The sequence below is a fragment of the Colletes latitarsis genome, chromosome 2 (genome assembly GCF_051014445.1).
Source record: "Colletes latitarsis isolate SP2378_abdomen chromosome 2, iyColLati1, whole genome shotgun sequence".
Lineage (NCBI taxonomy): Eukaryota > Metazoa > Arthropoda > Insecta > Hymenoptera > Colletidae > Colletes > Colletes latitarsis.
In genome coordinates this window covers 8997020-9022656 of record NC_135135.1, presented here as the reverse complement: position 1 = coordinate 9022656, position 25637 = coordinate 8997020, and the positions used below count along the sequence as shown (strand labels likewise).

General features: G+C 34.0%; 3 protein-coding genes across 5 annotated transcripts; 2 read left to right on the top strand and 1 right to left on the bottom strand.

Moving 5' to 3' along the window:
* Positions 1-16: 16 nt before the first annotated feature.
* Positions 17-3784, bottom strand: LOC143348715 (uncharacterized). The gene is made up of 9 exons (XM_076779289.1): positions 3600-3784; positions 3353-3468; positions 3138-3295; positions 2805-3065; positions 2065-2733; positions 1829-1991; positions 906-1044; positions 248-834; positions 17-172 (listed from the first exon to the last, which is right to left on the bottom strand). Exons 2-9 carry the CDS (start codon positions 3431-3433, stop codon positions 77-79), a joined length of 2154 nt encoding a protein of 717 aa, XP_076635404.1. The 5' UTR covers positions 3434-3468; positions 3600-3784; the 3' UTR covers positions 17-76.
* Positions 3785-8506: 4722 nt separating this feature from the next.
* LOC143346601 (uncharacterized) lies at positions 8507-14772 on the top strand. Its single transcript, XM_076774841.1, has 17 exons — positions 8507-8524; positions 9025-9637; positions 9697-9968; positions 10037-10174; positions 10888-11200; positions 11832-11876; positions 11959-12084; positions 12158-12316; positions 12417-12545; positions 12632-12816; positions 12886-12994; positions 13075-13296; positions 13388-13605; positions 13664-13883; positions 13958-14141; positions 14221-14323; positions 14412-14772. The coding sequence occupies exons 3-17, from the start codon at positions 9717-9719 to the stop codon at positions 14520-14522; spliced, it is 2514 nt and encodes an 837-aa protein (XP_076630956.1). The 5' UTR covers positions 8507-8524; positions 9025-9637; positions 9697-9716; the 3' UTR covers positions 14523-14772.
* Positions 14773-14935: 163 nt separating this feature from the next.
* On the top strand, positions 14936-22243 carry Clc-c (chloride channel protein 3). Of its 3 annotated transcripts, XM_076779244.1 has the most exons (12): positions 14936-15229; positions 15399-15454; positions 16151-16260; positions 16333-16525; positions 16602-16951; positions 17033-17194; positions 17266-17553; positions 17656-17838; positions 17916-18130; positions 18234-18794; positions 18928-19305; positions 20875-22243. In XM_076779244.1, exons 3-12 carry the CDS (start codon positions 16162-16164, stop codon positions 20963-20965), a joined length of 2520 nt encoding a protein of 839 aa, XP_076635359.1. In that variant the 5' UTR covers positions 14936-15229; positions 15399-15454; positions 16151-16161; the 3' UTR covers positions 20966-22243. The 3 variants fall into 3 exon arrangements, with proteins under 3 accessions (XP_076635359.1, XP_076635350.1, XP_076635368.1); XM_076779235.1 differs by lacking the exon at positions 15399-15454 and having other exon boundaries at positions 14937-15229; XM_076779253.1 differs by lacking the exon at positions 15399-15454 and having other exon boundaries at positions 14938-15229; positions 16333-16516.
* Positions 22244-25637: the final 3394 nt, after the last annotated feature.

The window sequence follows — 25637 nt, the reverse complement described above, 5'->3', positions numbered from 1 at the left end:
AAAAAAAAAATATAACACGTATTCAAGTATTTGAAAAATTATTTTATTAACAGTATCACCGGTAGCAAAGATAATTTCAACATGTCTCACTTTCTTTTCCGTCGCTGAGTAACGTTATTTCTATACTACTATCACTGTCTTTTGTTTCTATTTCCACGTCGTACGTATTGGCCTGTAAAAGCAGAATATTCGTCAATCCTTGTGTAAAATTTCAAACAATTATAAATTATAATTTAACTAGCAGTACCAATTGCAACGAAGCTAGAAAATATCTAGCTACTTCGCAAGCAGGTTTGTCGCGAACGACGCTGTCAAAATTGATCTTTTTTTGATCCAGTGCCTGTAGAGTTCCTATTATACGAGCAGTATAGTCGTGGATTCGAAATGTAGGCCTGATTTCAGCCTCGGACAGTTTCGACTGCAGAGAGGCATGCCACTTGGCAACAGCTTGATCTAATTCGGTTGCAACGTTAGATTCTTCGAAAATTTCTTTCATTTTACCTTCGATTAACGACTGATAATCCGGTAACAAATAAGACACATCAATTTCCGAGACTGAAGGTTCATACCAACTGTTACATAAGTTACGGGATTTTTCAGCGATATCGAGTGAATTATGAGAAATTGATTGCAATTGTAAGTCGCTAGGCGTAGAATTTCTGCTTGGAATCTCTTCGGTGTCATTTTCAATGAAATTGTTTTGATTTTGAGCAATACGAAAGTCTAATAAATCGAGAATTACATTTCTCGTAGCTTTGTGCCCAGACGTATCATAATCTTTCCTTGTTATATTTAAACACTCGCCACAGTTTTTTATAAAATCCTCCAATTCCTCTGATAAAAAAAAACACACGTATTTTGAAGTATTTCTACGTTATTTTGTACTATAATTCGTCTTAACTCACGTTTATGCAAGCATTTAAATTGCTTCTTTGCTCGCAAAATGATATCTTTTTCCTTAATCGTAAGCAATCCAGCTTCATATGAAATAAGCTTTGTCAAACACTCTGGTTTGTATATTTTTGACACAACCTTACGTTTCTTCTACAATTAAAATGAGTTTGGATGTATATAGGGTGTTTCATGTAACTGAATTAAGTCATAACATTAGAGTACTGGGAGATCGAGAAGTATTAGATAATTTTGAGTAATGCATCCCCGTAAGTAAAGTCATTTTGCAGATTTAAAGATCACCTCTATTTTTTTAAATAGAACGCTATATATTTTATATGTCATTTAAGACGCTTTTTTATTCCCTGCAAAAAAGTATCTGCATAACCACCATTGATAATAATCTTTTCGTTGGTTGAGTAAATAATTATGAAAAGTTGAGGAGATTGCAAAAAACTACTAACAGCTCACTTCTTCAAATATCATTGGACATGACAGAATGGACAGAAAGAAATGTTTACAAACACTTTCAAAAATCAAGTATCAATAATGATTAATAGTAATCTATCAACAACTTTCAGAAAATGAATACAATAACGGATATAAAATTCTCTCAACTAGGATATTTCCGTTTACAGTATCTTTAGTTTGGACGAAGAAGAAATATTTATTTTGACGTTTGCTAAATTCATCTAGAAAATTTTCTAAAAAATGTGTGTATAAAAATTGTAGGTTTATTAAAAAATAGCTGAAAGTGATCTTGAAAATTTCTGAAAAATGTCACGTTATACCGCGCAAATTAAATTCTAATCAGTCTACTAACAAACTCATCTAAAATGATCACGTTACATGGTTCACCCTGTACGTAAAAAGACGCTTATAATTTAAATGTGAACGTGAAAGTCAAAAAGAAAAATTAAAAATTATTTATACATACTGAGCCAAATTTTGTTTCTAAGAGAGAAAAGTATTCTGGAAGTTTCAAAACGGATGGATCCTCGAAACATTCACTTTTCATTCCCTGAATAAACGGCATTGGTTTCCAGTCAAATTCATTTACATCGTCTACAGAACATATCGATATTTTCGTCGATTGATTCCTAATAGAAATATCGATATAGACAAAAATTTCACTTATTTCAAAGATAACATGAATATTTCTTTAAAAAGTACCCTTTTTTCTGCATGCCAAATAATCCTTCCTTCCATTGGATACTGTCTAATTTATCCATTTCAGCAATTCGTAGTTTATCTTCCTTAGAAATACAATCTAGCAACTGCTTGTTATCATTCGCCACTCGTTCGATAGTTCCACATTTTTTGTATTTTTTATTCTTTGGACATTTTTCCTCGATTCGAGATGTTTGCTCTGAATTTTCATTCTGATACTTTCTTTTAGTTTGATTAGTTTCTTTACAATTAACATCATTAACATCTACAGGATCTTGCGGTAAGTTACTTTGTGTATGCTGTTTCTTGGAAACAATTTTCTCGGCAATAAACGGTGAAATATTAGAGTTAGCAAAAGGAATTTCATGATCTCTATTTATTATGTTTTCTTTTTCCACGATATTGGATTCGTCTGCCGCGAAATCGTCTTCTATTTGCAAAGAAAAATCATGATCCTCTTCAAATTCTTCATGAATAGATGTAAGAAATTCATTGTCGTTTAACGACGTGGCGGACTGGTATCCTGATGTTCCAGTACCAGGTGTTTTTGGTTCAGAATATGATGATAAAGAATTTCTTCCTTTTTGAACACGAGAACTAAGCACGCGAGTGAAATCGTAAGGTGTTAATTCATCCACCAACATTCCACTCGTATTTATAGCTTGGTTACACCTTAAAATTAAAAGTAAACTGTTATAAAAAAAAAAGAAAAAAGAAAAAAAAAGAAACAAATTTCGGCTTACCGAAAATCATATTTCTTTCCAATTATTTCCCCTAGTACGTCGTACACATGAATGGGATGATCGCATAACTGTGCTACATTGTTTTCTAATTGAGTAAAACGGTGACTTAATAATTTAATCTTCTTTTGTGTTTGAAATTGATTTTTTTTATTTATGTTTTTCCCTACATGCTCTTCTAAATCTCTAACAACAAAATTCTCAAGATCAATATATACTTTTTTTGGAATTCTCTTTTCTTTACTCCTTTTTATTTCTTCTTCCCTATAAAAAGATACACATGGATTATCAACTATAATGTGCGCAGCTTGAACTGTAGTTAAGAGCAATAGTTACTCGTAGCCAAAAAATATCTGTTTTAGAACTTCTATTTCATTCAAAAGACATTCAATTCTGCGCACGTATATGTTAGTTGAATTTTGGAGAACAAGTGCTGCTTCCCCAAAGTTTATATTACATGGGTCTTCTAATAATGCATAATATTCTTCTAAAACCTAAAATACAATAGAATGATGTTCTTTTATACTTATAATTATTGCAACACTATATACCTGTGACAATGGAAATTTCCAATCAGCGAGATCTTTTGCTGGTTTCATAAGCTGCATACTAATATCCTGTAGCGTGACCATTTTTGATGCTAGATATATACTTTTTTAAGTGTGTTCTAATAAACAAAGATATTATTCTCCAATGTTTGTTATTGATAATAATAACAAAGTTATTTAAAAATAGTTACAACTAACTCTATCCATAATTTTATTTGCCATTTATAAACAATCAAAAATTATACTTAACCCCTTTGCAGATGGATATCATGATATATTGGACAAAACATTATTATCGTTTTTCACGTACAACTGATAAATTATTGACAAACTCATCGCCACTAATTGATAAAAATTAATTTGCTTAATAAGCATGCAACGGTTAAATAAATTAAAATGAAATTTATACAGTGGAGAAAGTAATGTTTATATACACGATAGTTTGCTATTATCTGTTCCAAAATGTCCGTCCGTAACAGTTTAAATATAAGCACGGTATTATTTAAAAATGGATATAGAAATAGTTAACACTTTACAGAACAAATTTTCAGAATATAAAGTACGTGAATTTAATTTTGTGCAAAATTATACGAAACTATGTAAACCTTAACATTTGAAAATAATACAAAGGTATTCAAATAATTAGTATCAAGTTATAAAGATATAAATAACAAGTTTCTTTTTGTAAATATCACTTTATTTAAATTTCTTTTATGAACTTTCATTTTTATATCTATTTTTTAGGTAAGTCATCTATGATAACATGCAATAACCTTAATTTCATGTGGCGAACAAAATCGATATCGACAAAAGCTTCGACTAAAACGAAACTATTGGTAAAATATAAAAACATGTTAAAATACAGTAAATATCACGTATACTCATGATAACAGTAAAAAAGTTTAAGATAACAGTCGATAATTGACTGATAAAGCAATTAATCGAAAAACCATATTTCCTAAATCTCCTCCTGCGATTTCCAGTAATCACAAAATTCTCAGATATATAATCGCAACTTCGTTATATTTCAGCAGAGCATAATCAAAAACGCAAAAACATCATGTTGAGTTCGATAATTTTAAATACCTCTGTAGAGTGCAAATCATGTTAAATTGTTTGAAAGTATATTTCTCCAAAGACCTTCGTACATTATTCAAACTCATAATTTCTGTTTAAACTGGATAATAAAAGTGATTGATTTCAAACAATAATTTAAACAATCCTAATTGTTTTAAGCAGCTCAGGTATGAATAACATAACCATAATAAGTGAGTTATTACCCTATTAAACATTGATTTATATAATAATTTTACTGTAAAATGTAAAATAGGTTTAGTTTAGGTTTGTTTCATTCTATGGTTATTACATTTTACATCTACATAAGGGCAAAGGATTTGAGATTTTACTGATCCCTTTGCAGCACAGAGATGCCAGATTGAGCACCGGGTGCACTACTCACACTATGTCAGATCACGCGTACGTGAGCTAGTAGAGTTTCGGAAAGTCGAGAGAGCCGCCCAAGTTTGTCGTGGAATGGTTCGTTATTTTCAACGCTAGATGGCGCTTATTTTTCAACCTCAAACCCTCTGGTGCTAAAACGCTCAAGTTTGTCGTGGAATAGTTCGTTACCTTCAACGCTAGATGGCGCTTATTTTCCGACCTAAAACCCTCTGGTGCTAAAAAGCCCAAGCTTGTCGAGAAATCCATCTAACGTGGACGATACGAACTATTCCACGACAAACTTGGGCGTTTTAGCACCAGAGGGTTTGAGGTCGAAAAATAAGCGCCATCTAGTGTTGAAAATAACGAACTATTCTACGACAAACTTGGGCGTTTTGCCATCCGGATTTCCAGAGTGCCCGAAACATTTCCAAAATTCTGGCAGCCTTGCGAAGAGGTGGCATGTATTTTAGAGTTAAGGGAATAATGGGGAGAGAAAAAGAAAGGTAAAAATGATGAGAACACATAGAATTCTTTGGAATTATATCATTTATTGCCACAGATTTACATTATACAAAGTTTTAATACATATAAATGTATTGTATTATATTATATTGTAGAATTTATCTAAATGGCAGTGGTTCGATTAATTAATCAATTCATTAAGTCTTTAACTATACTTTATTCGCACTCTTACACGTTACGCTGCTTTTTACTCTTTCTCTCGACTCGCTCGACAATGTCTAATCGTCTTCGCTCGTATCGGACAGCGAACGATTCGTTGCTCGGCCAAAACTCGTGCGCGATTAAATAATTTAATTTTTAATAGCTTTTACAGGCACGGTTTCCTACAATATCATGTCAGAAGTTATCAGCAACGGTCAGCAGTGGCCAGCAGTGGCAAGCAGAGGTTAGTAGAGACCAGCAGGGGCAAAAAACTGACAGGGTCAAAGGCAAATTAACACATGCTATCTTTCTCGATTCTCTAAAGCTACCCGAAGTAATTTCGAACCGCCTCGTAGGAGTCGAGAGAGTCGCCCAAGTTTGTCGTGGAATAGTTCGTATCGTCCACGTTAGATGGATTTCTCGACAAGCTTGGGCGTTTTAGCACCAGAGGGTTTTAGGTCGGAAAATAAACGCCATCTAGCGTTGAGGGTAACGAACTATTCCACGACAAACTTGGACGTTTTAGCACCAGAGGGTTTGAGGTTGAAAAATAAGCGCCATCTATCGTTGAAAATAACGAACTATTCTACGATAAACTTGGGCGGTTCTCTCGACTCCTACGAAGCGGTTCGAAATTGCTTCGGGTAGCTTTGGAGAATCGATAAAGAGAGCATGTGTCACACTTACCTTCTCGCTCTTGAACAACTAATATCCGACCTCCCGTCAACAGGTCTCCACTGGCCTCTGCTGACCGCTGCTGACCACTCCTGGAATTTCTGACAACGTATAACGATTACTACTAACGTCTGCCTGCCTCCGCTGGACTCTGCTGACCGCTACTGACCACTCCTGATACTTCTGACAACGTATAACGATTACAACTTGCTACTGCCTGCCCCTGCTGGACTCTGCTTGCCACTGCTTGCCACTGCTAGCCTCTGCTGACCGCTGCTGACCACCGCTTATATTTCTGGCAACGTACAACGATTACTACTGGCTACTGCCAGCCTCTGCTGACCTCTGCCAGCATTTTTCGACTTAAGCTGGCTTCTGCCAACATCTCCTGACATCAGCTGACCATCGCTGACCACTGCTGACCGTTGCTGACAACTTGTGACATGATGTAATATAATATAATATGTTTATATGTATTAAAGTTTTGTCTAATGTAAATCTATGCCAATAAATGATATAATTTCAAAGAATTCTATGTATTCTCATCATTTTTTACCCCTCTTTCTCTCTCCAAATTTCCCAAATTAGAAATGACGTCATTTCTAAGAATTCCTGAAAATTCTCGGATCCCTGAAACTTACCGGTGTCCCTGAAACTTCTCGGAATCCCTGAAATTTCCAAGAAGTTTCAGGTAGTGGCTAAAATTCCGGCCTGAATTTTTCGGCAAAAATTACGTAAGATTACGTAACATTATGCAATATTACGTAATATTACGTAATAGCTCTTTAAAATTTCTCCGGCCGGAATTTTTCGGCAAAAATTATGTAATGTTACGTAATATTACGTAATAACGTCATTTCCAGGAATTCGCAAAAATTCCTGGCGGCGGGAAATTTGAAATCTTTCCGAGGAACTTAGAAAATTTTAAAAGACTCGGAATGTCTTATAACTAAGGGAATGATTTCGATAGGAAAAGAAGGGTAAAAATGATGAAAACATATAGAATTCTTTGAAATTATATCATTTATTGCCATAGATTTACATTACACAACACTTTAATACATATAAACATATTATATTATATTACATCGTGTCACAATTTCTCAGCAACGGTCAGCAGTGGTCAGCGATGGTCAGCGATGGTCAGCTGACGTTGGGAGATGTTGGCAGAGATCAGCAGAGGCCAGTGACAGTAGCTAGTAGTAATCGTTGTACGTTGCCAGAAATATAAGCGGTGGTCAGCAGAGGCCAGCAGTGGCAAGCAGAGATCACCAGGGACGAATAGTAGCAAGTAGTAAGTGTTATATGTTGTCAGAAGCATCAGAGGTGGTCAGCAGCGGTCAGCAGAGACGAGCAGAGGCATCCAGTGGCAAGCAGAAATCAGCAGGGGCGAACAGTAGCATGTAGTAATTGTTATACGATGTCAGAAGCATCAGGGGTGGTCAGCAGTGTTCAGCAGAGGCCAGCAAAGGCATGCATAGGCAAGCAGAAACCTGCAAAGGCAAGCAGAGACTTGTAGGGGCATGCAGTAGTAAGTATTAATCATTATACATTATCAGAAATACCTGCAGTGGTCAGTAGCGTTCGGCAGAGGCCAGGAAAGTTCAGCAGAGACAAGCACACGCTGACAGAGATCAGCAAAGACCGACAGAGATTAGCAGAAGTCAGTAGTAATCGTTATAGGTTGTCAGAAATATAAGCGATGGTCAGCAGAGTCCAGCAGAGGCAAGCAGTAATCAGGAGCAGTCAGTAATAGTCGCTGTATGGTGTCAAAAGTTGTCGGGAGTTCTGTACTTTTGTCAGCACTGGTCATCAGAGGTCATCAGAGGCAAATAGAAACCAGGAGTAATTTGCAGAGTTCAGTAATGAACTCTAGAAAAGGCAAGTAAAAATACCTGGGCAGTCGAGATTCCGAATCGTATGCCGTAGACGGGAGGTCGGATGTCAGTTGTTAAGAGCGAGAAGGCAAATATGAGCCTTTCTCTCTCGACTCCCACGAGGCGGTCCGAAATTACTTCGGGCAGCTTCGGAATAATCGAGAAAGAGGGCATGTGTCAGTTTGCCTTTGTCGACTTTCCGAAACTCTACGAGCTCACGTACGCGTGATCTTCCATGTGTGAATAGGGCACCGGGTGTTGAATCTGGCATCTCTGGTTAAGATAGCAACATTTAGGTCACCAGACTTTTGCGTGTATACTGTTAAAGATGTTTATATCGTTATGTTGTAGTAATATCTTATTTAATTTGTTAATAAACTGATTATTACTGTTTACGAGAGTCTTATTCATTCCTATGCTGTATCTAGCTTCCAGCAACTACTAATGCGTTAATAATGTCCCTTACTTTAAATTTAGTCGTAGGTAGATATACGTTTAGCAAATCTCTGTGTCTCAGGTGCACTTTTCAACCACCCACTTGTAATTATGTTTGTCAAGAATAATGAATGTGGACGACCTGATTGTTATCTTTATTATTCAGGCACTGACTTCGATTTTTTATCGACATTAATTTCTGCATAAAAGTCAGGTATTTGGTGGCATTCTGCCATTCATCTTCTTGAACGATTTCTTTCTAATCGTTCTGCTCTTTAGAGATATACCCGAAAACACACATTATGTTAATACCTGGTTCACATCTCTATCAGCTATCTCTTTAAAACTTACCTATAAGTAAAAACTCTATATATATCCACTTAAATCATCGTAAAAATTAGTAAAAATACAAAAGAAATATATTATTTATTTTCAAAACACGTTATTTCAATCCAACAATGCAGTCTTTTATGTAATGCCAACTCTCTTCTTGGTATTCAAAAACGGACTTAATTCTATTCTTTTTTCAAATTGTTAGAGTACTGACAGTAGATTAATATCTAATGTGAATAAATTTTAAAGGTTCAGCAAAAATAATTTTACCGCAAAAAGAAAAGAGAAGGATATTGGATCTTAATAATTGGGATCCTTAGGCCTGCAGGACTTTACTGCCACCTACTTTTTTAAGGGGAGAAGAGTACTAAAAATCGACTATGTCCGTCAAATCGTCAGAATGTTGACACTGACAGTGAGTTAATATCTAGTGTGGAGAAGACGAAAGTTTCAGCAAAAATACTTGCTTGTATCACAAAAAGAAGATAGAAATCCTTGTGAAATTTAAAGAGAATGAAAGAAAAACGAAACTTATGTGAAATTCGAAGATAATGGCGAATAAACAAAATCCATGTTTTACGGCAGCGTATCTGCTAGCCACGCAGTCGCAAGCGTTTGCTGAAAATGCTAACTATATCCCACTCATTCTCATTGTTCCCTACTCGCTCTGATTATATACGTAATGTGTATTCGCGTCGAGCGTTCGTTGACTTGCTTGGCCGGTGGATATGCGGACCAAAGGAGGTTGGATGAATCAATGATCGATTTTTGATTAAAAAGATCGATTCGCGTTTAAAACGGACGTACAGGAATCGATTTGAAAAATCAAAAGTCTTTCTAGGTACACAAACTTATTTTTCTGGTGAGTGTTTTAATAGTTTTGAAATCTCTCATGAAAGCAATAAATGTATAAATTTTTAGGGACACAGTGAACATTAATCATGCAGAGGAAAATTTCGATAAAATCAACATACTGGATATTGCAACCATGGAGTCTGTTTTCCCTTATACTAATCCAATTTTTAATACAATTTTTGATGTCTATTTATCTTTACACTTACGTGGCCCGTGTGGAGACTGATGTTCATATTATGCAAGACCATGACATTTTAGAGAATGAAAAATTGATACGGAGAAAACGGAATAGTGCATTACCTGTAACTGAAGATAATAAAGTTTCAGATACTTCTAGAGTACATACCATTTGTATACACTGAACAAAAGATATGCTGTATATTTGTACTTCTTTTTTATCTTTTAGATTTGGGAAGAAAAGGATATGTTGAAAGAGTCTAAAAGGGTGACTTTACCTCCCATAGCAATGTCGGGATTATCCTCTTCTCCAATCACTCCTATGGAACACGATTGGGTGTGGTTAAACGCAGACACACGTGTGCAGGTTACTTTTTCTGCTTTTTTTTAATTAATTAATCCTTTCGATATGGCGAGCTAATATCTTAATATCTTTGCTACTTTTGCTACAAAATACAAAAAAATGTGCCAGAAAAAACTTGTTTGGTTTAAAGCTAAAAGTATTATGATTTATGTTTTCTTCTTCTCAATATAAATTTACTTATTCTCATGAAAATATCTCAAAGCCGATGGATCATTTGGAATATATTTGGTTTATTTATTTATTGCAAAATAAGTAAACTTATTACTCACAGAAAACCAGAGATGCAGAATTTTTCAATTGCCTTTAAACTAGCGAAATTTTTGCATTCGAGATTATGATTATGGTCGTTAAATTCGATATGATATGCGCTACAATGTTGCGTTATAAAAAATACATGCTAATCTGCAGAAAAATGACTATGACCTTCAAAACTTGGAAAAAATGACCTTGAAAAAGAAAAAAAAACGAGTCATAATATTCCTGCTTTGAACTAAACAAATTTGTCATTACGCATTTTTTTGTATCAGGAGAAATAACGACAATATTAGGATATATAAAATAAAAGAAATACACTGTATTAGAAACCAAAATAATCAGATTTAAAAATTATTCAATAGTATACGCGAAATTTTAACGAGTGACTAGTCTTATCGTTAGTATCGAAAGGGTTAACGTAAAAGAAGTAAAATTTTAATAAAAGAGATTATATATTTTAGGTCGATGCAATTGAAAATTTTTGTCGATCTTCAATGAAATATTGTCCACCAGGATTACCGGGGGCACCTGGAGAACCAGGTCTTCCAGGATTGCGTGGAATGATTGGTCCAAAAGGACCGCCTGGTTTAACTGGACCTCGTGGGCCGAAAGGCGATGTAGGATCTCATGGCTTTGATGGCAGAGATGGTATACCAGGCGAACCTGGTCTTGATGGAATTCCTGGACGCAGTGGCTTAGATGGACTTCCAGGAATAAATGGTAAACCAGGGTTAAATGGATCTCCTGGTCGGCCTGGGCGGAATGGCACAGATGGTATGAACTATATATTAATACTTTAGGATTGTAATATTATTTATTACAACAGGGTGTTTCATAACATGTACGACCTACAGTAGTGCCCACTTAAGTAACCGCGGTTATCTTCACCAATTCTTGAAGCCAAGACTCTTTCCTTATCTCCGTTGAATTCTGAGAAGTAACCATGCCCACATAAATGACCGCGGCCGGTCCCGAGCGTGGTCACTTATGTGGGCACTGCTGTACTTTGGTGGTAGACAACAGACACAGAAATAATGCAAAAAGTTCATGGAAACATGTACTTTTACTTGACCATGTTTTTGAGTTATAGTTATTTTTGTCCTCTAGTAATTCTTAATTATGAATCGAGCTTATTGGCTTAATTATACTGAACTGATTCCATTCAATTGGAAACAATGATTAGTAAACAATTGTGGAACATTTGTAAGAGCACTTGATATTTTATTTTTTGGCATGTTAGATACAGTAATGTATTAGTATTCAAATTAGGAAAGAGTAGATATGCACTCAACCGAAACAATACACATATGGTACACGTTTAAATGAACTCTCTGCATTATTTTATGTCTATTGTACATAGACAAAATGGGTCTCACTCGAAACTCCCTATATACTATTGTTTTAGGAAGGCCAGGTCACATAGGACCACAAGGACCACCTGGACTGCGCGGTAACTTAACCTTATTTCAAATTCCCTCATTCTAATTGCGCATGGATGAAAAAAGATACGTTGTTGATGTGAACAACTTTAGGAGAAATGGGTCCTCCTGGTAGACCCGGCTTACCAGGGCAAGATGGCAGGCCAGGGATAACAGCCTGGAAGGTGAACATGAATGACTATAATGTAAATGATTTATTAATTCCTCCTTCCATCTTGGGTAAGTAGTTTTAAAAAATAAACCTTTTAAAAATATTATCCTGAAACAATACTTTTTTTATGACATCTTTCAGACGATAGAATGTTACCAGCAACGTTAAATTCTACCGGATTAATTTCTGTTTATGAGGGAACCAATATAAGATTGAGATGCGCATCGAGCGGAAAGCCACAGCCTGTCGTTCAATGGTTTAGAACCGATGGTACAGTCATTCCTGTAGGATCTTGGCATGGTAATAAAAACCATAATACTATATTTCCAAATACATTTGATTATTTCTCGTCGTTTTGATAAATGTTATTTTAATTGAAAATACATAATTTATTATACAGTGACTTCTATCATTGGATACACATTTAATATCACTGCAGTGAACAGAGAGCACATGGGAGAATACACCTGCATCGCTGATAATGGAGTTCCTCCTAGAGCATTTAAAAGATTTAAACTTCAAGTTAAATGTAAATATTAAATCCGGCACACGCGCATTTGACTTCATTATATCTATTTATCTTCGGTTCGAGATAAAGGTAGAATTATTTTTTAGTTCCACCTTTTATTCGGATACGCAATCAAATGATTCTTGTGCGTAGTCAGAGTACTGCCACTCTGGAATGTGAGGTCGAGGCATTTCCGGAGCCAATTGTTTACTGGGAACGCGGGGATGGCCGTCGCCTTAAAATGTCTGACAAATACAGACTTGAAGTTTATGATAAAAGAGATATATATAAGGTAATATCCAATAATATACATATGTATAATAGATCAACGTATTTGTATATCTTATTTAATGACTTTTAGCTTAAAATGCGGTTAAAGATTACAAGAATAACATCGGGAGATTATGGTACCTACCACTGCATTGCCAAAAACGACATTGATACCACTAAGGGCTCGTTTGTAGTCAATGGTCAGATACTTATTACGCACTTTTAATATTTATATTTTAAAAATAATTACTTAATAAAAGTTGGTATCGAACAATTTCAGACGATGTAAATAGTATGGAAAGATTAATTATTAGAAAAGAACAACATGTTACGTATGGAGAGCCTGCGCCGCAACATGTTGATTTAGAGGAACTTTGTGCACCGCGTGAAACTTGCACCGCTTGTCCTGTTTTAAGATGTACCTTTACAGATATTGCCGAATATCTAAACGTTCAAACACTAAAAGGCGTCAATTTCACTGGTCTTTCATCGCGATTAGCAGGTACACTACATATGTCAATATTTTTTCGATTCAAATACTCGTAGGATTTGACAAATTCGTTGTTTAATAATTGTTTGTTTTAACGCTGCAGATGGCGTGATAGAAGCGTTGGGGAAACCTGTATTAAAGGGTACGATGGATGATCATTACGGAAGTTGGATGCACGACGCGTCTTCGAGATCTGATAATTATCCCGATAAACTTTGGGTTACTCGAAAAAATGACACTTCTTTTATTTATGAGTACAAATCAAAAGATCATTTTAAAAATGCTAGTTCATATCCCATTGCATTACCCTATGCATTTCAGGTATATTGCGATATTTTTAAAATTATGTCACAGAACATTAAATTTAATTAATTTACAGGGTAATGGACATATAGTATACAATAGATCTTTCTTTTACAATCCTGTAAATCGATCTTCCATTTTTCGCTTCAATCTTCATTCCATTTCTGATCATATATGTGATAAGGAGTTTCCGCGATGCGAATTGCATCTACCAGGGTTACTAGTAAATACAAAAAATTATCTCTATACGCCGAATCATAATTTTAATTACGTTGACTTTAATGTCGATGAAAATGGTAATTTTATATAATCAAGTTTAAAAAATATTTTCTTTTGCAAATTCAAATCAATGGATTATTTTTGATAATAGGCTTATGGATAATATATGGATTGCCATCGAATAATACGGTAGTGCTAAAGATAGATGCAATCAATATGAATATTCAATATGCATGGAATATTAGTATCGACAATCATAAATTTGGAGAAATGTTTATTGCTGGAGGAGTACTTTATGCCGTTCATAGCGTCACTGAAGAAACAATGAAAATAAGGTGCAGATCAATGCACAAATAAAGAAGAATAGTTCATAAATAAAATAACGAACTTGTCTAATGTTGTATATTTTTTCAGATTAGCCTTCGATCTCTATAAAAACGTTACAATACCTGTCCACTTATCGTTCACAAATCCTTACCACAAAACCACGACAGTTAGCTACAACCATAAGACGAAAGTAAACCCCGTTTTAATTTAGAACACGAATAAATTACAATATCAATTTGAGAACATTCATTAAAAATTTTGTTTCTTTTTCTTTTTAGGAACTTTACACCTGGAATAAAGGAAATCAATTGGCATATCCTATCAAGTATCAAGGCTTTGCAAATGTTACAACGAAAGAAGAACTCAAAGATGTAGACACCGAAATTTAAAATCCGCATTAATCTAATATAAATAAGTGAATAGAATATGTAATATTTTATACTTTCATTTTTCATCAATGTATGGTTAAACTAAGAGACGAGAGAAATATGTCTTTTCCCAATTTTTTAAATATTCCGATTGAAATTCTTTCCATGTACCATTACATTTTATTTCCACAAATCGATTAAATGTAGTATCAACATAATATAGTTTCTGTTTTGTATAAGATGTTTAAGCGATGAATAAATATCTGGATTTGAAAAATTATCTTTACAAAGAACAGATACTTATAAAACGTTCACATTTTTTGAACCTTTTTTTTTTTTATGACGTAAAATTGGTTAAGGTGAGATCATGTTCTTCCATCGTCATTTCGCGACGATAGGTTCGTTTGATTTTACGTTTGATTTTAAACAAATTTCACAATAATTTAAACAAATTATTTGTTCGATGATATTCAGTAAGGTGGCGCTTGATGACACATTTTAATTCAATAAGGAAGAAAGTGAACTAAGTGAGTAAGAGAGAAAGAACGTACTTTGACAAGTGTTTCATTCAGATCTAGTTTCTCTGTGGTCGAAAAAAGATATTCGTATTTTTTCGGTAAATCTGTCACTTTGAAGGACGTAAATAGTATGATTCAATGTTGAGGTGACGAAAAAAGGAAGGAAACTTAATGAACGGGAAGTTAAAAACCAAACCAACTAAAAAAATGGTAAGTACGGGCAGCAGCTGAAATATCTTAATGTGGCAAAGTATAGCATTAATCCTAACCACATAAGGATACAATTAAATGAAAATCATTTTGTTTTGCATAACAACAAGATTTAAAACATTTCTAATATTTTGTTTAAAGATTTGTTCCCTTTTAACTTTCTTTCCAGAACCTTTTCCCGCACTTTACGTGGATGTCGATAACCTCTCCACAAACTTATTCGAAGTAATGGATTTTCCTATGTATATATTTATAATTGTTTATTGCCCTTTTTCAACTGTAGCAATGAAACATAAATATATTAACTGAATTATAACACATTATATTTATTTATTATGCTGACAATCTTTGTGTTGGATATTTAATAAATGGTGCAGTTCCTGTGTATTGTAATATTTCTTTCCATTCTTAAGTTCACGATTAATATAATTTATATCAATTAATGTGATTAAATCTTTCTGAATTGTACAAATTTGTATAAAAATTATAACAATTGTCCTATTATTATTACGCACATTCAACAACAAAATATATTTAATATTAATATGAATTATTCATTACTGTAATCTCACACATAACATAGACTGAAAGCAAGATAATCCCTTATGGAACAGTACTGTTTTAATATGCTTGAGAGTAACGCAGAGACGATCGTACTTCCTAAAGTTTTAGTTGGTATAATTACATTAGAAAATAATTCAGTTTTTTTAAAATTAGTCCATAAGTATCCCTATGTTATTAGTTTTATCAATATATGTAGAAAAAATTTTAACAAAGTACAATTTTGTTAAATTATATCTTATCTTACATAATAAAAGAAGTCATTTCAGAATTTAATCTTGATCGTGTTAAATTTTAATTTCATTCTTTTCAAATATATTATATATATGTTAAACGTGTATGTTTAATTTTATTCCATAGGTTGCAATGCCATGGAGAAATTTCCATTGAAGGGTACAAATTTATTAAATAATACAGTACCGCAGAATTATCAGAATCCTTTAACAACATACCAATCAGTTGATACAAAGGCAAGGTTTAAATAGGTGTATGTCGTAAAATGTCGGGAAGAATATATAATAAATTTTTCTTGGCGATTACAGGTGGAAAACTCGGATGATGTGTATTTTGTAGAGAATACACGGTCGCGAAATCAAACAGCTGGACGCGATACTAATTTAAGCAGTGACGACGATATGCTTGAAGTTAATAATATAGGATCTCACCATGGAGAGAATACCGTTCTCTCAGATCACTGTATTCGTATCGATGATGCTTCCTCCCACAGTGAGTTATGTCAGTTATATTTTGGTTTATACAGTCTATAAAGTTAAATAACATTTTCATTATATTTGGTTCTTTATTCTTTCAGTTTCGGTCGATTCCGATGATATTTTCGGGATCGCTCAATATGATGACTTTCACACAATTGATTGGCAGCGAGATATTGCCCTCGATAGAATGCACCATCGATATATCGTGAAGAAAAAACATGATTCCATTTGGCGTTTAATCAAGAGGGTACATGATGCATGGTCTGGATGGCTCTGTGTTTTATTTGTTGGTCTATTTACAGGAGTCGCGGCAGGTATTATAGATATAGGAGCCTCTTGGATGACCGATCTAAAGTTTGGTATATGTCCTCAAGCCTTCTGGCTGAATAAAGAACAATGTTGTTGGAGTTATAATGAAACAACTTTCGATGGTGGTAATTGTTCTCAGGTACACAATTGATTTGTGTTTTTTTTTTCTGTCTTGCTATCTCTCGATGCTTGAATTTTAGATTTTCGTTGTCTGTTTCAGTGGCGGACGTGGCCTGAGGTATTTAGCCAATCGAAAGACGGTGCAGGACCTTACATGATTTCGTACATGTTTTACATAGCTTGGGCTCTCCTGTTTGCTTCCCTTTCTGCCTCATTAGTAAGAATGTTTGCTCCGTACGCTTGTGGCTCTGGTATTCCTGAGGTACATATAGAAAGAAAAAAGAAAGTAAAAACTACTAATTTGTTACTTATACTTGAAAAACGGTGTTTTAGATTAAGACGATTCTAAGTGGATTTATTATTCGTGGATATTTGGGAAAATGGACATTGATAATTAAGTCAGTGGGTTTGATTCTGTCGGTCTCAGCAGGTTTAAACTTGGGCAAGGAAGGACCAATGGTTCATATAGCTTGTTGCATAGGAAATATATTTTCTTATCTCTTTCCAAAATATGGTAGAAACGAAGCTAAGAAGAGAGAGATTTTATCAGCCGCCGCTGCTGCAGGAGTCTCGGTAGCTTTCGGTGCTCCGATCGGAGGTGTTCTTTTCAGCCTCGAAGAAGTAAGTGATTAAAGAAAAGAATTTGTTTAGGGATTTAGAAAAAGAACAGAAATAAGTAAAAATTATGTATTCGTACACAAATATGTAGCAATTGTTTTACAGGTGAGCTATTATTTTCCTCTCAAGACGTTGTGGCGGTCGTTTTTTTGTGCTCTGATAGCCGCTTTCATTTTGCGATCAATAAATCCTTTTGGTAATGAGCATTCGGTTCTTTTTTACGTTGAATACAACAAGCCTTGGATCTTTTTTGAGTTAATACCGTTTGTTATGCTTGGAGTAATTGGCGTAAGTTTTTCTTTTCGTCAATCTTTATAGCTTAAGAACATTTCAATCTTGTTATTTTATTAATTTTTTTTTTATAGGGAGTGATTGCCACTTTATTCATCAAGGCGAATCTGTTTTGGTGTCGTTATCGTAAAACTTCAAAGTTAGGTCAATATCCGGTTACCGAAGTTTTGATAGTGACGGTTGCAACTGCCGTCATCGGATATCCGAATCCATATACACGAATGAGTACGAGTCAACTAATTTATTTATTATTCAGTCAGTGCGGAGTGTCTAATGCAGATATATTATGGTTCGTATAATCTTTGTTTTATTTTGTTAGCATTTCACAATATTACAATAGTCAATATTGACTTTTAAGATATCCTGCACTCTTCCTTCTTTTTTTCGTATAGCGATTATAATAGAAACTTCAGCGCTGTAAACTCTGCAATTGAAATCGCAGCAGCGGGACCCGGAGTTTATAAGGCCATATGGCTTCTTGTATTAGCGTTAATACTAAAACTTGTTATGACAATATTTACATTCGGTATGAAAGTACCCTGTGGATTATTTATTCCCTCGCTTTGTTTGGGAGCAATAATGGGACGTATTGTTGGTATTGGAATGGAACAACTCGCATACAATTATCCACATATCTGGATGTTCAGTGAAGAATGTTCGACTGGTATCGATTGTATAACCCCTGGCTTATATGCGATGGTGGGTGCTGCAGCTGTTCTCGGCGGTGTTACTAGAATGACTGTCTCTCTTGTCGTGATAATGTTTGAATTAACTGGTGGTGTAAGATATATCGTGCCCTTAATGGCGGCCGCTATGGCGAGTAAATGGGTTGGCGACGCGCTTGGGAAACAAGGTATCTACGATGCTCACATCGCTTTGAACGGATATCCGTTTCTCGATAGCAAAGACGAAGTTCAACACACAACTCTTGCAGCCGATGTCATGCAACCTAAGTAAGTGCATTATCGTATATTTCGATTGTATTATTTATGTATTTACAGTGTGTTCAATTTTGCTTGTCACTGTACATACGTGTTCTATGCTTGTCTTCCCTTTCGTAATTAATTTGCAATTAATCTTCTTTAGGCGCAATGAAGCCCTTCATGTGCTTACTCAGGATTCAATGACAGTCGAAGACGTTGAAAATTTATTAAAAGAAACGGAACATAATGGTTTCCCTGTAATAGTTTCAAAAGAATCACAATATCTTGTTGGTTTTGTCTTGCGGAGAGACTTGAATCTGGCAATTGCAAACGCTAAACGTATGACAGAAGAGATAACCGGACAATCGTTGGTCATATTCACCAACGGAAACAATATTCAAAGTCATTCTCCTCCGCCACTCAAATTAAAGAGAATTCTTGATATGGCTCCGATTACAATTACGGACCAGACGCCTATGGAAACTGTTGTCGACATGTTCAGAAAATTGGGATTAAGGCAGACGCTCGTCACGCATAATGGGTATTTATTTTTTATATATTTTTATGCAGTAAAACCCTGTTTAATGTTATTTGTTATCGTTCCCTTTTCGTATAAGACAACGTTGAGTTTTTAGTAACTACAGTGTATGCATTATTAATAACTATTTCTGTATTTTTTTTAACCATAATGAGTAACAGAAATTATTTCTTTGAACACGATAAACAACGAACGTTACGATGGTTAAAAATAAATGAAAAACGTTCAATATTATTTCTTTTTCGATTTATGTTTTAAAAAGTTACAAGGTTCAGCGCTGTTTCATTATACAGGGTGTTCGGCCACCCCGGGGAAAAATTTTAATGGGTGATTTTAGAGGACAAAATAAGACGAAAATCAAGAATACCAATTTGTTGATGGAGGCTTCGTTAAAAAGTTATTAACGTTCAAAGTTCCGCCAGTACTGAATTTTTTCTCGAAAATGCGCAAGATTTCGGGGGTATGTTTATTCACCAAAAATGATTGTAATTGACCCCCGCAACCGAAAATAATTTTTCCAAAACGATTTGAAATTTTTTTTCCCGGCGAAAAATTTCACACCTTCCCGAATTTTTTTCTAGAAAGTGGGTAGGATTTCATGGCTATGTCTATTCACCAAAAATGATTGTAATTGATCCCCGCAACCGAAAATAATTTTTCCAGAACGATTTGAAATTTTTTTTTTTCGTTGAAAAATTTAGGCACCTACCCCCTGTCGATTTTTCTTATAAATTCGTTTTTGATTTTTAGTAATTTTGTTTGACGCCCTACAGAAAAGTTATCTAACACTTTTTTGTAGGTATCCATGAGCTCTACTTCAGAAAAAAGTTTCATTGAAATATATTCACAATTGTAGGAGTTATGGCTGTTTGAAAATTAGATCATTTTTATGGGGTTTTTCTCATTTTGCGGGGTCAAGGACCAACTTTTCAAATATTTTTGCAATTTTCACGTATTCTCCATCAAAATACGTGTAGTTTGCTTTTTTAAACATTAAAATCGCCCAATCCGTTCACGAGTTATGACGTTTTAAAGATACGCATGAAATTTCAGTGAAACATATCAATGGTATGGTCAGGCATTACATTTTCGGTAAGGAATTTTTTTCTCGAAAGTGCGTAGGATTTCGGGCGTATGTGTAATGACCAAAAATGATTGTAATTGACCCTCGCAACCGAATATAATTTTTTTAGAATGATTTGAAAAATTTTTTTTTCGGCGAAAAATTTCAGCACCTACCCGATTTTTTTTCTCGAAAGTGGATAGGATTTTGGAGGTATGTGTATTCACTAAAATTGGTTGTAATTGATCCCCGCAACCGAAAATAATTTTTACAGAACGATTTGAAATTTTTGAATTTAATTGTTAATAACTTTTTAACGATGCCTCCATCAACAAATTGGTATTCTTGATTTTCGTTTTATTTTGACCTCTAGAATCCCCCATTAAAATTTTTCCCAGGGGTGGCCGAATACCTTGTACATATAATCTGAGCATTAATCGAGGTTTTACAGTATATCGATATCTCTTTTATATGTGAATTATATTTATATTGTTTCATTTTTCGCATAGCCGACTTCTGGGAGTCATCACAAAAAAGGATGTATTGAGACACGTAAAGCAGCTTGACAATGAAGATCCTAACTCTGTATTGTTTAATTAAATTGTATATACGTATAAATCGTACGCGCTCGTCTACACACACACACGTGCGCTCGCGCTCAGAGAGAAAAAGAGAGAGTCTATAAAAAATGAAATGATTATTAAAAGGTAGAAGATACGATGCTTTTTGCATCAGAATTTCCCACAGCCAAAGCGTTGATGAAAGTTGAAGATGGATATTTCGAGCATATTATATAAATGAAGTAAGTCGAGTAGCACGGAAAGTAATTTCTTACGCATTCCAACAATTTCTCCATTTCTATAATTTTTGATTGCATCATGATCTATTCAAATTAGTACAAACTTAAATTTGTACAATAAACATTATTAACTAAGTTAAATTTATATTCATTTCTTGTTCTTTCGAGGTAACAGATACAGCGTTCTGTTTAGAAACACAAATTGTCCTTAGTATGATTTTGAAAATTTCAGGGAAAATTTTTCTTTCGCGTTAATAAGTAACGATGAAAATCTTGCGACACTTTCTCGTATCTCCTATCGTTTGGTAATTATTATGAACGGCACATATATTCAAACATCCTGTATCAGAAAATGATAGAAAAAGTGTTTTATAATGTTGTAGTATCAATCGAAAAATTAGATACATCCTACTAAAAGTTCAACGATTATAAGCGAGGAAACATGTAGCTGAAACATTTTTAGCTCATTATGGTATGCTACATGTACTGTGCGTCCACAATGAAAATAACTTTTTGGTTTCATTATCGAGTAGTTGTTTAAAATATTCAACAAATACACACTAGATCAAATTAAGGCATATACATTAGACGTACGAGCAAGATTTATAAACATAGTTAATATTTGAATATAAAAATCCATTAATTTTATTTTATAAATCGTTGATATTTCGGATATACTACATCTTATAAAACTCTTTGAATAAGCAATACATGTTCATGCGTATATGTGTGTGTATGTATTTTTATTTAAAATTTTTTTTTTAATGAGTTTACCACTTAACAAATTAGAAAAATTAGTTATACTATCATATACGATAGTTCAAATAGAACAAACTCTTTCGTATGGCTTCTCTGTCTCGGAAAGAAAGCTAAGAATTTTTTATCATCATACATATTAATATATTTTGGCTGACACGAAGTGCGACATATGAGAATTTTCGAAATGTAATAAAACAATTAATAATTAGATAGTATATTTTTCTTATTTTATAACATAAACCAAAAAACTTGTATATGATCATTGATGCTTATATCAAGTGTATACATGTATGTATATTAGAGTGGTCCTTTACATCGTAGGCGTAGAATTTTGTTTGTTTCACCTTTTGAATGGTTAATATGCAAAACAACTACATGGTATAACAAAATTATTCATCTACTCGATCAATATATTTTTTTAATTACTGGTGTATAGTCACTCTTTTAATACTCTTTCGGTCAGGGGCGGTCCAAAAGCTGCGCTGAAAAGGAAGGGCGAAGCATATAAGAGTATATATTTTTGAACATTCTTGGGTACGATTCGAAACGTGTTTATAATTTATTTATTAATATTTATATTGAACAGTAGATTAAATAATTAAGTCCGCATTAATTATTTATGTATATAAGTGTACGTTCGAAAAATTTATAGAATGTAGTATAAAATGAATAATAAATATATTAACACGTTGACTGCCACGTCAGTTTGTCATGTCTAAAGATATCCTCAAACAATGAAACAGAAATATTCGACAATTCAATGGTATACCTGTTATTTTACAAGTATTAGGGGTTTTTTTTTTATTGTAAACAATATTGCAACACGTTGTAAGTTCAAAGTGCCGGTCACCAGTAACCGCCACAGCAGTCAACGTGTAAAAATTTCATAATTCTTGGATGGGGAATCCTCTCCATCGCCCTTCCATTGGATCCGCCACTGTATTCGAACGATTTCAATAGATTTGCAGCCATTTGAAGCTACCCCAAAGATTATGAATCCCATTTTTGTGTTATTTAATTGATTAGAGGGCAGGGAGGGGCAGTCCTAAAAAATGTCGATTATTTACATTCAAGAAGTATTGTAGTATGCACGATTGGGACTAGTTAATATAAATTTTAGATTCATTTGTAAATTAGAATCCATTAACGGATTTTTTTAAACTGACATTCATATTAGGCGAACGAAGTTGCTTGCAAAGGCTATTTATTCTAATCTGAAAAAATCAATTTGTTTTTTGCATTTTCTTAAGAAATATGGTTTGGTCTAAATTCATTGTGTCTTTCATATTTGTTTGGTCCAAATAATAAAAAGGTTTTAACGCGTTTTTCTCTTAAAATCTACTTGACGGTATAATGCCATTATAGCCTATATTAAAATTAATTAAATGTTTTATTTATTTTAAACACTTCTAATCTGTGAAAGTAATAAGAAACATTAAAAAATTGATAATTAAATTTCAGAGTGTCATCATTTTTTTAATTATCGATTCTTTTTTCTTTTAGTACCTGCTATAACTAAATTCGTCCTAATTAAGAACCTATTTTCATTTTTCATTTGAAATGTATAGAATGGCTGAAATCATGAAAACCATCTGATGTTCTTTTTTTCACTACGTTTTAGTAGATTCAGAATAGTCAATTATTAATATTTTACTTTGAAGAAATTTGTACGTATTTCATAAATATCAATAAATATACATATGCGAGAAATTCTGATAAAAAAAGTTGTATAGTTCTCCAGTCAGAAATTATAAAAATTATCTAAAAATACGCGTTATAAATGCGTCCTTTTTTTTGCAAAAGCGGAGTCGAGCAAATTTTATTCATGAGTAACGAGTAAAAATTCTAGATTTAGTTCCAAAACTAATTTTAATCTGCAATTTAGTCTGGATGTCATTTTAAACGATTCGTTTAGGAATTCTAATTTCTAAATGTCTACGAATGAAACGTAAACGGAAGTTAGTTTACGAATCAATGTAAAGTTTGTATTCGTTAATCGCGAATAAAATTCGCCCAACTCTGTGCAAAAGCTATTGGAATTGAGTGCCTCCTACGCATTTATAGTTTTCCATCTAGTGACAATGATTCGTGCCACAAAAGGGGAAAGTTACTAGTTTCGGTACTAATAGTGAAGCCTGTTTGAAGGGGTCGAGGTTTTGGTTGGTGTTAAAGTTAGTAAATTTCCACCCTTACGGCACGAATCAGTGTTTCCTGGTATATGTATTCACAGAAAAAGAGTGGCAGAGACGATGCAATATTTAAAAATATGTTCCATTTTGATGAAAAATGGAATACAATAGATTTATGCCTACCTCTCGAGCAATGCAATCAGGTTTTTTCTTAACGATACACTGATTAAACTTTGAGGCTTATCTGATTGAGTTTATATTATACAATTGTTTGTTTATATATTTGGGTTGAAGGATTAAACCAAAAAGTTTCGACTATTCGTAGCTAAGGGCCACTCTAGCAATAAATGTAACCATTTGTTTTACAAGCATCGAGATTCCGTGTATCTTGATAGTAATACAATATATACCAATACCGAAGTATTAATATAAAAATAAATATTGTATTACATTAAAATCTAGAAAATGGTATTATTTTTATTTTCATTCTTTTTTAACAATTGATGTTTTAAAAGAGATACGAACGTGTAGGTATCTTGATATTAATGTAATATATCAGTATTTAAGTACTAATATAAAAATAAATACTTGCTACATTAGAATTTACAAAAAAGTGTTGAAAAGCTTTTATTTTTATTCCGGTCCAATTTCTATTTTTCTTTAAGAACTGATGTTTTGAAAGATATACAAATGTGTGGGAGGAAGGCGGGAAAAATAATCGCCGGCAAATTCGTGGTTAAAAATCGATGAAGAACCAAAGTACCTACGCATTTCTGAATAGGGAGCAACAATTAACATCGTTGACCCACATTCTTCGACCGATGAACGCTCCATTTTTGGAAATTGTAATCTTCGCGTAAACTAGTTTGTGGTTATCGTTGTACAGGTCGAGAAATTTAAATTTTATTCGAAATTTAGAATCGAGTAATGGAGAAACAGACGAACAGAATACTTATTACGGCGGGATAAAAGATCGGCAAAGAATAATCGAACGAATAAAAATATACATTTTCGAGCGTTTCATGAAATTGAAGATTAAAAAATGTTAATCGCGAACAGTTTCAGGCAAGTAGGATCTTCACGAAATAATTGAATAGTTAATTGGAAAAGGTCGTACGATGGTGCAACTTTCTTCTACTTTAAAAAGTAAATAATAATCCTAATAAGGAGAACGCGATCAATTACAAATCACATAGTACTGACCAGAGTTCCACGATAAAACGAAGTTGTAACATTCGTAACGTACGCCCTTTTCCCAGGGACCTGTTCGATTATCACTATGTTTCCGTCGGTAAAATTGTTTCTCGAGGGGAACGTTGGCGAAACAGAAGGATTGCAACGTTCCCTGACCACGATATCACGTGCAGGAGTCAGCTGTAACCGGGGTGGGGGTTAGCGTGAACGGTGATGAAGAACATTCGTGCAGGTTGGTGGCTGGCTAGTTAGTTTCACGGCAGCAATATCCCCCCGAATGCGCGTGTGTGCGTACACATTTCAATGTGTTGGAATAAATTCGCTTATACAGAGAACGAGAGACCTCAAAGCCGTTTTCCTCGACCGTTCGATACGCGCGCGCGCGAAACGA